The following is an 11,208-nucleotide window of genomic DNA, read 5'->3' as shown; positions in this document are numbered from 1 at the left end:
TGGAGCCTTGTACAAAGTGGGCTTTAGGATTACAGAAATGAGACTCCGGGTGACTGTGAACTAAGGTTCTTGGCTAAATGTGAAGCTGTCTTAACGATTTTGTATCAGAATTAGAAATAAAGAATTAGAAATTAGTCACTGTGACAACTGCTCTTTCAACATGCAAGCTGAACTACCAGCGAGGCACCTACCTGATTGCAACACTATCTGACCATTGTGTTATATCTGGAGATTGTGTTCTGAATTTGACCTTTACAAAAATGGCAGCCACCTCTTCTGGTTCCCATTCTGTTGCTTTTTTGTGAGTTCCTTATAAGCTTCTGACTTGAGAAACCGGGGAAAAGAATCCTTAGCCATAAGACTGTAGATTAAACTCTGAGCATCATCAAAACACTGGAGAGTCGGTTCAGAAATAGTCTGGGTGATGTGGTCTCTGGTATTGAAGTCGATGTTTATCTGCAGGGAATAAGAGTGGCATAAATTGTTTGGTTTTCGGGAGATCAGAAATGTTGTAAGGGAGCCAGAAACAAACACTATTTGAATTGCTTCCCAAAATACAGTGTTTGATGCAAAGCAGCAGGAAGGTCATGTTTTCATTATCTTGAATACTGAACACTAATTTTAATTTGGTTTCCTATACTGAAAGCAGTGCTGCCATTTATTGTTTAATAATTTTAAAAAGTGCTTCAGATTTTCTAGGTGCATAATGAGAAATAACATCATCAGACTTTTCACAGTGCAAAAAAGCAAACCTCTCTTTTATTTATTAATAGGTTTTCAGTGCATATACCCCCCAGGCACCACAATTTGTTTTAAGACTATCTCTTTATTCTGGCTACATTCCACAAAATGGCAGCTATCCTCTTTGCCTAAGAGAATTCTATTGTTCAGCAGAACTCCCATCAGCCTCAGCCTCTATATGGTCAGAAGTAATAAGAGTTGTAATATGACAACATCTGGAGGGCTGCATGTTCCCCCACTCTTGATCTAAGGCCTCCTACTTACTGAAGGCCCTTATGAATACTTTAAATTTAAAAAATAAAACAATACTAATGTTACCTTTGCCACACAGGTATGATTCTTCCTGTAGCACTTGGGTAATATGAGTAGTCCTTGGCCATTGTCTTGGAATGACTGGATGCCAATGAGTGGCAGGAGGCACCAGCTGAGGAACCCCCAAGGGAGCCAGGGAATTGGTGGTGGGGCAACAATGTGTGTTTGGAGGGAGAAGAAGGAGCAGACTGGGAGGAGGAGGTGTCAGAAGCTGAAGAGGTAACAGGGCTTAGTGAGGAGGAAGAGTCTGTGGCAGAGAGCAGCTCAGAATCAGAGGCAAAAGCAGAGGCTGGATAGGAGGGGCGACAAGAAGCAGAGACGGAGCAGGCTGCTGATGAAGCCAAGGGGTCTCCTCCTGCTGCTGTGACCAGTTCCCCCTGCCCCTCTGGTGTCCCAGAACCAGAAGAGGTATGAAGAGGGTGGAGCAAAGACAGACAAGGTGGCATAGTCTCAGGTTGCAATGGAAAGACCCAAGGGAGAAGTAGACTTAGGGAACTGTGGGAAGGTGGGGACCTTCAGTCCCCACAACTGACTCATAGGGGTAAGATCGACCTGACAAGTTGCTGTGCTTGCTAGACCTGGCCTCCTGAGCCGACTATGTTTCCTTGAGTAAAAAGTTAACTTCCCTGACACCATGTGATTTATTGCCAACTTGCTCTTGACTCCTGGCAGCCATGCCTATGCTGAAGCTCCTCTTGCACCTCATTGCCCCAGTTTCTGACCCCAGGGAGAATAACCTCATCATGCGTTCCTCTCACATGACCTAGAGATTGTTCCATTACCTGAGCAGCCTACAAAGGAGATACACTGCAGTGACATTTATGCAATGAAAGGATGTGTATAAAAGTGGTGTTACAGCATCAGTCATTGAAGAAGGTGTTTCTTGCTTCAGATTAAACACAAATCTTTCTTATGCTAACCAGCTGTGCATAAGCATGATAAAATTCAACTAGAATGCACCACGTTCCATGTGTATTTTTCTATATGCTCACAAAAGCACCCCTCTCTCTCTCTCTCTCTCTCTCACTCTCTCTCTCTCTCTCTCACACACACACACACACACTTAATTCAGACTGTGGTAACACTTTATTCCAGTGACTCCAGTTTTCTCTTTGCTGCCCTGGTGGCTGTCAGTGTGCTCATATAAATATTAGAATTGCTTTGCTGGACCCTGCAAAATTCATGAATTCAGTCCTGTTCATTAACTTCAAAATATGTTCTCTGAGCAGGCCTGGCATTGGTTACCCTCCTGCGTCTCTCAGTGGCTTCCCAGATATCGTATTTTTCGCCCTATAGGACGCACTTTTCCCCCTCCAAAAATGAAGGGGAAATGTGTGTGTGTCCTATGGGGCGAATGCAAGCTTTTGATGAAGCCTGGAGAGCGAGAGGGGTCGGTGTGCTAGCGGAGAGCTTGCCTGCACCCAGAAGCTTGGGGCGCGCTGAGCTCAGCACGCCCCAGGCTTCTGGCTTCACGCAGCTCTCCGCTAGCCGCACAGCTCTCCTACGGCTTGCGGATAGCAGCCTGTTCTGGGGGCTGGGGGCGGGGGAAGCTCGGGCTTCCCCCACCCCAGCCCCGCCCCTGGGGGGGAAATATTTTTCTTTTCTTTATTTCCCCCCCAAAAAAACTAGGTGCGTCCTATGGGCCGGTGCGTCCTATGGGGCGAAAAATACGGTATTTCTTGCTTTTTGAGCTTCTGAACAAATCTTGGAATTTTATCTTGGACCCAGTATTCTGGATTAGATCAACCTTTGATCTGATCTAGCAAAGCGATTCTAAGTCAGAAGTAGATAATAGTTCATCCTTTTGAATTAACTTCTTTTTCTTTTTTAAAGAGTGCCTTGATCTTGTACTCACTTGTCCTATCCTCCCATTGTATCCTCTTTACTAAAGTTAGGCCTGCAGCTCAATCTCTCGGGTGTATTAAGAAGTATTTAAAAGGAACCCCCCAAATTATCTTCTCCAAAGCTAAGACGACGTCAGTAGCTAAGGTCACTGTCTCTATCAAAAGCAGATGCATCGGTGTAAAAGTGAGGGAACGCATATCACAGGAGTAATTAACCAGCCAATTAGTTTAAAAAATGTTTTTGTGTGTAATGATCAAATGGCATGGTGCGACAGGAGGATCCTAAAGGACATGTTTTAGCTTTCATCACATCAAAAGGACTTCACTTAGAGAAATCAACCATTAACACTTGCCAGCACTGACGAGTGTACTTGGGCATTTTCTGAGTCACAAAAGTTCGCTATTGCAGTGTTTTAAAGGCACACTCAACTTGAAGTGGGATGGAACAGATCTTCCTAGATTAGGATAGGCAGATGAAAGGCTGGAGCCTAATTCTGGCTCCTGGTCCCCAGAGGAAACCCTCAGCCCAGTGATTGCACACTTGGCAGTGCTGTTGGTGCAAAGCTTTGGGGCACAAATTCAGGGGCCCACTCGGCAGAATGAACATGAGCCCCTCAGAAATGTAGGAGGTGAAGAAAGTGAAGAAATATACCGTATTTTTTGCTCTATAAGACTCACTTTTTCCTCCTAAAAAGTAAGTGGAAATGTGTGTGCGTCTTATGGAGTGAGTGCAGGCTGCGCAGCTATCCCAGAAGCCAAAACAGCAAGAGGGATTGCTGCTTTCACTGCGCAGCGATCCCTCTTGCTGTTCTGGCTTCTGAGATTCAGAATATATTTTTTCTTTTTTTCCTCCTCCCAAAACTAGGTGCGTCTTGTGGTCTGGTGCTTCTTATAGAGCGGAAAATATGGTACATTGGCATCTAAAGAGGCAAGCAAGACTGGGACATTGAGAGTCTAACATTTTCAAACTATACCATGGGAGATGGGCAAATATGCCCCCTTTATTTCCAAAGTGTAACAAGTCAGTTGCAATTTCTCACAGTGGAAGAGCAATGAATAGGTACGGCCAGGAACCCCTAGTTCTAGCTAGCAGCACTAGCTAGAATTTTCAGAAACATTGGTTGGGCCCCTCCGTCCAACAGTATCCTGATGCATATGAAGGCCTTGTGAACATACCCACTCACAAACCAATAAAGAAACCTACATTTGAATCCTGCCATTGGCACCAGTCTTTCAGAGTTCGTGTAAATGGGTTACCTCTTTGGGGGCGTCAGTTTGGATAAACTCTGAATAAATCTTTTTGGCTTTCGAGGCAATTTTAGCTGCTGACTTTGTTTTCTTGAAGTCTTCACAGGCCAGCCAGAATTCAATGTTTTCCTCACTGAATTCTGACTTCAGGAAAGTCCTGAATGCATCCAAGCCATCTACAGAAATAAGAAAACACAACTGTGGAACAAGCAGTCGGGTGGGAAGAAACCCGGTCATGGAAACCCCACTGAAGTCAATGGAAATCGTTCTACTGGCTTTTGGTTGAGTAGTTTCATGCATTCCTAGACCCTCCTTTAGTACAGTTTGATTTGAGGAGATTTGGGTCTTAAAACCTGATGATGTAAGCAGGATGCCTGGATCAGAACATGCTACAATGTGGCTGCTGGATTCTTATTTGTCATGGTCGGTGATAAAGAACAATAAATTAGTGGTCTTTTGGATATTTATCCTGAAGGGATTTTTTCAGATGTCCATGAAGCAAGACAATCTCCAGCCTCTCAGTTAGTTAGTTAGTTAGTTAGTTACCGTATTTTTTGTTCTATAAGACTCACTTTTTCCCTCCTAAAAAGTAAGGGGAAATGTGTGTGCGTCTTATGGAGCGAATGCAGGCTGTGCAGCTATCCCAGAAGCCAGAACAGCAAGAGGGATCGCTGCTTACGCTGCGCAGCAATCCCTCTTGTTGTTCTGCCTTCTGAGATTCAGATTTTTTTTTTCTTCTTTTCCTCCTCCAAAAACTAGGTGCGTCTTGTGGTCTGGTGCGTCTTATAGAGCGAAAAATACGGTCGTTAGTTATAGCTGAACAAACCCCCAAGTGCCCAAATGATATGTGTTATCTAGAACCATTTCAATCAGGCTGCACACACACTAACCTCTATTAACCATATTTTTCTTCATCTGCAATTGTTCAAGATTGTTCTCAACACATTGCTTCCAATCTACAGTGACTCTACAGTGATTCTCGATCTTGCATTTGTTAGGGGAGGAGTGAATACATATTTTGGGGGAAAAATATGTACATCTTTGAACTCCTCACCCCCCTAACTAGATTTGTCCAAGCCTGTTCCTCTGTGCCCATGCCACAAATGAATGAAGAAAGAAGCGGTGATTGTGATGTTGCTATAGCCACAACATCACTGGGCAGTTGCAGATACACCTCATTGCTGGGACTGCCTACATCTGTTCTAATGGGTTTTCTGGTAGACAGACTGCAGGGTAATGCTATCTGCAAAGACTTGCAAATCCATCTGCAATGACTTTTATTTTGGGAATGAAACCTGTTTCTCAAGAGGCACCAGGGGCGGACTTTGTTCTTTCAAATTTCAGCAAGGGCAACATTTGGTGCCCCCTGCCTCTCGCATTCCATTCTGTGTATCCAGGGCCCCCCTCAAAATGCCACCCAGGGCAGGAGAATAAGTCATGCTGCCCTAAATCTGCCTCTGGGGGCACTTTTCAGTGGCGAAAAGCTTGCCCTATTGTTATCAGTGTATCAAGTTATAAACAGTTGTTTGGTCATGAAATTTGCCCAGACAATGAGGAAATTCTGCTGGTCCACCTGCTCCTCTTTAATGAAATGTTTATGGATCAGTTGCCTCAGCCTGTAAGGTAAAGCTAAGGTAAATGAGTCCTGGAGAGTTTACTCCGGTCAAAGGTGACTATGGGGTGTGGTGCGCATCTTGCTTCAGGCCAAGGTTGCTGGCATTTGTCCACAGACAGCTTTCCGGGTCATGTGGCCAGCATGACTAAAGTGCTTCTGGTGCAACTTAACACTGTGATGGAAGCCAGAGCGCATGGAAACTCCATTTACCTTCCTGACGCAGTGGTGCCTATTTATCTGCCTGTGCTGGTGTGCTTTCGAACTGCTAGATTGGCAGGAGCTGGGACAGAGCAATGGGAGCTCACCACCATCTTGCAGATTTGAAGCGGCAACCTTCTGATTGGCAAGCCCAAGAGGCTCAGTGGTTTAGACCGCAGTGCCACCCGTGTCCTTGCCTTATCCTGTATAGGAGTATAGGAGCTGGACATGTTGGAGGAACAGTAAGGTAAATGTAAGCTGAACCATGATATCACTACTTTCATTCAGATGCATCTTACCTTTATTAGCCAGAAGCGTATCCACAGAATCCATCCATGCCATTGTTTCCCTAGGGGCTGACCTGTGAAAACAACATCTACCCTTGAAAATAGCATTGTGATCTTTTGCCTATGTAATCTGTGGATAGTCTCTATGCAGTATGCATCCTGATTCACAGCTATTGTGTTGGCCCAGCGATATAAGTAAGGTTAGCTTTCAATATTGAACTACATATATTGAATAGCAAAATCACCTTCCTGTGCAGATAGCCACATGAGATGGAGGGTGTAATTTAATATGGGTCCCTAGATTGTTAATCGGGAAGAGAGGAGTAATAAAGCATGCAATTGGGTGAACAATAAGAAAGTCACAGGAGAGGTATCACTGATTTTTCTCCCAGTAGAGACTCTCCAGAAACCTTCTTGTCATTGAATGGGCCAGCTATTAATTTCTACAATCATTTTGCTAGTGATGACTAGAGCTATCAGAAAGGTTATCACGCTAACACTGGGTTGATAAATGGGCTATTTCTCAATTTCGTACTGTTTTTAAAAATGGTTTGCTTCGCAGTTTTGGTTCCCAACAAGATTTTGATTAAGCATTTGTTAAAAGCAGTAATAGGATTTCGTCCTCTCTCTCCCCCTTCCCCCGGTTTAGTTTCCTGCTTGTGTCAGGAAAAGCTGTCTTCCCCCATCTGTGAGAGAGCACAAAGAATCCAATTAGCTCAATATATTCTCTGCTCGGGTCATATTTATCTAAATCTAAGAACTTGTCAGGGCAGAATAAGATCTTTTCCAAACTAGTTAATAATTTTAAGTGCTTTTTGCTTCCAAAGAAGCACCCCCCTTGGGCTTTGATGTATGTACCACCAGAGCAAAAGCATAGACTCTCTTTCTCTCTCCCTCTCTCCCTGAGAATCTGAGGAGTTATCCATAATCTCACTGACAACCCCAACACATTCATTGCATAAGTCTTTGACTATGCAGTGTGTCAAAGGAAGAGCTGTTAATCTATTTCAGTGCCTTCTACAATAGTTCAGCCATCTATTTTTAAGTAGGCAGCTCCGTAAAGAACAGTGTTTATTAATCATGGGCCCCAAAGCTTCCAGGAAGAGAGATGGCAGATCAAGGAGCTAAGGGAATCTTACTGTTCTGTTAGAACCAAGGGATGTGCTTCAGGTATGACGTTCTTACATGAAGATAATCTCTGTGTAGGGTACCATGGGGACTGTGCTGCATCTTCCATCAACAGTGTCTCCAAAAAAATTTATACATCACTTGGAAAGACAGGCAAACTAATGCCAGTGTACTGGAAGAAGCAAAGGTCACCAGTGTCGAAGCAATGATTGTTCAACATCAACTTTGTTGAACTGGTCATGTTGTGCAGATGCCTGATTATCGTCTTCCAAAGCAACTACTCTATTTCAAACTTAAAAGTGGAAAGCGTAATGCTTGTGGTCAACAAAAGAGGTTTAAAGATTCTCTCAAGGCAAATCTTTAAAAATGTAGTGTAAACACCAACAACTGGGAAACACTGGCCTGAGAGCGCTCCAATTGGAGAACAGCCTTTACCGAAGGTGTCATGTGCTTTGAAGATGCTCAAACTCAGTACGGAAGGGAGAAACATGCTAAGAGGAAGGCATGCTTGGCAAACCCTCACAGTGATTAACTCCCATCCGGAAACCTATGTCCCCACTGTGGAAGGGCGTGTGGATCCAGAAATGGCCTCCACAGTCACTTACGGACTCACTGTTAAAACTGTGTTTATGGAAAACAATCTTACTCGGCTATGAGTGATCGCCAAAGAAGAAGAAGCTGGTTCCATGTTTTGGAAGGCATGGGGAAGATACTTTCATTGGGCCCTGCTCCCTGAATGTGCTCACCACCTTCTTCATGCCATTATTGCTTCTGCCTCTTCACTTGTTTCTCCCTCTAGGCCCCACCTCCTAGAGTCAGGAGTGAGGAACATTTGTCCTTCCAGACATTTCTGAACTACAACTTCCTGTTATTTGTGGTCATTAGTCATGCTTGCTGAAGCTGATCAGAGTTGTTTTTCAGCAACATCTGGGGTGTGTGTGTCACACCTGTCCTGAAGATGGAAGACAAAGCATGCAGAGGCTACTGCTTCTTTTTCTTGCTCCTCTTCCTACTTATTTGCTTGAAGGGGGAACGAGGACATGCAACAACAGCAAGGAGGAGTTGGAGCAAGGCCAGAAAACTCCAGGGGTTAGTAGTAGGACCTCTGCTAGTGCATAAGCCTTGGAAGCTGCCCTAGGATGATGATACTGGCAGTATGTAGGAAACAACAAACCTCTGGACCAAATCTACCTTCCATGCTGCCAGCACAGAAGCAAGTGGAATGTGGCAGTTCTGACCAGGAACCTTACCAGAAGTGGACTGAGAGGACCTTCTACTCAAGGTGGTCCTTTAGCCTGCTGACATCATTTTGGTTTTTTAAAATATTTGCATGCCACTTTCCCAACAGTAATGTTTGAGATCAAAGGAGCTTACAACAATGGCAAAACATCACCAAAAAACCAAAATATCCACAAAACACCAAAAACCAACAACCAGAATTCCACCAATGTCAAGATAATGCAGACACCCAAGAAAGGGTGGACCACCCTGTGGAATAATTGACATCAAGTGTTATCAAGTGCAAGCGTCTTCTTGCGATGCTCAAAGTGGATAGGGTGCTCTAAAGGGCTGGCTTCAGGGACCAGTGACACTGAATAGCTGGTATACAGGGACATTTTGGAGCAGGGAGATATCTGAAATCTCTTCTTTTGCAGAAAGTATGCCTTTCCCTGCCCTCTGTGCTCATGTGGACAGGCTGTGTCTTATTTCATGAGGTGGAAGGAGGGAAGAGAGGGTGAGCTTCTGTCCTGCAGGAGATCTAACAGGACAGGACATTTTCCCTCTTACCCCTGTGCCTTTTCTCCTAAAATGCCAAAAACAAGCACAAGAGATGGACTGAGCTGATTGTGGTCCATTGTGCCCCAGAATTTTCTGCATCTAAAATTGGCTGTTGGCTCACCTTGATGGAAAGATGGAGCAATATGTTTCATTAACATATCCAGACATATTGAACACATTTACAAAAAAAGAGAGACCCTGTCCATTGATACATGTAGGTGTATCTAGTGGAGTACACTACTAAGGTAAAAGGTAAAGGCAAAGGACTCCTGGACAGTTAAGTCCAGTCAAAGGCAATTATGGGGCTCATCTAACTTTCAGGCCAAGGGAGCCGATGTTTGTCCACAGGCAGCTTTCCGGGACATGTGGCCAGCATGACCAAACCGCTTCTGGCACAACGGAACACCGTGATGGAAACCAGAGCTCACGGAAATGCTGTTTACCTTTCTGCCACAACAATGCCTATTTATCTACTTGCACTGGCATGCTTTTGAACTGCTAAGTTGGCAGGGGCTGGCACAGAGCAATGAGAGCTCACCCCGTCATGGGGATTTGAACGGCCAACCTTTTGATCGGCAAACCCAATAGGCTCAGTGGTTTAGACCACAGCGCCACCCTTATTGCATCACATATTTGCAGGAGCACCCATAACTCGCCTATGATATCCAAACTTCCTGACATGAACTGGGCTTCCCTCACACTTCTGGCATAGTGGGAGACAAGGAATAGACAAGGAAGGCCCTGTCTATTGGGGTGCTGGTGGAATGGTAAAGTTCATGGAAATCCCCAGGTCCCTTTGCATGCCAAGTGAAGTGCTGCTTCTAGTACAGTGAATTAATATGACAAAAGGGGAAAGAAGCAGACATTTTACTTAAGATTAAAATTAAAGTGCAAAACCTATGATGCAGACAAGCCCAATAAAAGTTAGGGCTGGAAGTGAATATTCTTGTTGCATAATTAATGGCCGTCGGAGTGAGAGTAAAGGAGAAATGAACTGATGATTTGCTATGGAAGTGAGTCTTTTAGATGCTATATGGGAGCACATGTCCTTTCAAAAAAACAATGGAAGGAAAAGACAATGACAACTGTATTTGGGAAGGGGGTTCCCCCAGTTTCTCTTCACGGTGAGGAAAGTCAGATGGGCAAATAATGAGGGAAGAAAGAAGGCTGGTATTGACATTTGAAGTTTTGGCAATTAAGAAGTCTTTGGGGTTTTTGAAAGGATGAGCACCAATTGAGGAAGTGTGGTGTGGTTATCTATGATTTCATCCTAAGTATGTAAGAAATGTCCTCTGAGTCAGGCCAAAGGGTCATCTAGGATCTGAGTGCAACAGCTCAAAGTGTTGGTCTTAATTGGTCCTATCGAAATAAAGTTGCTATTGTACTGTTCATTGCACCATTCAATGAGAGTTTGGCCTGTTTATAAACAACTTCACCATTTTATTTTCTTGTAGTTTGTTTTAGTTGGGTTCCAGTTGGCCCAGTCAGATTGTGAAAGTTGTACGGGGGAAGAGGGTGTGCTGCTGAAAGGAGAATGAACAACACCCCCCTTGATTATAAGAGAGCAAATGAAGTGTGACATGGCAGAGGCTCGGGAAAAAACATTTTACATGTTTAAAACACATTTGGGTACAGTGATACCCCCTCCCCCAGAGCTGATAATCATGCAACTTTTGAATTTCATATGTTGCCGTTTTTTGGTTAAAACCCATGAAAGTCATAAACAAGAAACTCACTTCACTGGCATGGTTTGTTCCACTGTTTGTCACAGTTAACACTTGCTTTTTCTTTCTGGTTGATTTTCAAACTGTGGGTAATAGGACAGCAGAACCATTACATTTAACACACCCATAAATAAATCATAGTTTTCAGATTGACGTTCTCTATTTATCTGCTTTAGTATAATTTCCCAAAATGCACCTATTATTCTCCCAGTGATTGCTGTAAAATAAAGAAGAGAATAATAATAATAATAATAATAATAATAATAATAATAATAATAATATACCACCCTTCAACCAAAGATCATAGGGCATTTTATAACATAAAAACACAA

General features: G+C 43.7%; 1 protein-coding gene across 1 annotated transcript; it reads right to left on the bottom strand.

The window, feature by feature from the left end:
• Positions 1-252: 252 nt before the first annotated feature.
• RGS21 (regulator of G protein signaling 21) lies at positions 253-10,903 on the bottom strand (the record flags this gene model as incomplete). The annotated part of the gene is made up of 4 exons (XM_081012369.1): positions 10,889-10,903; positions 6,258-6,334; positions 4,155-4,321; positions 253-456 (listed from the first exon to the last, which is right to left on the bottom strand). Exons 1-4 carry the CDS (start codon positions 10,897-10,899, stop codon positions 253-255), a joined length of 459 nt encoding a protein of 152 aa, XP_080868495.1. The 5' UTR covers positions 10,900-10,903.
• Positions 10,904-11,208: the final 305 nt, after the last annotated feature.

This window comes from Podarcis pityusensis (assembly GCF_964106645.2).
Source record: "Podarcis pityusensis genome assembly, chromosome: 6".
Lineage (NCBI taxonomy): Eukaryota > Metazoa > Chordata > Lepidosauria > Squamata > Lacertidae > Podarcis > Podarcis pityusensis.
Note: the sequence above shows the minus strand (reverse complement) of the source record. Positions and strands in the feature narration are given on the sequence as shown.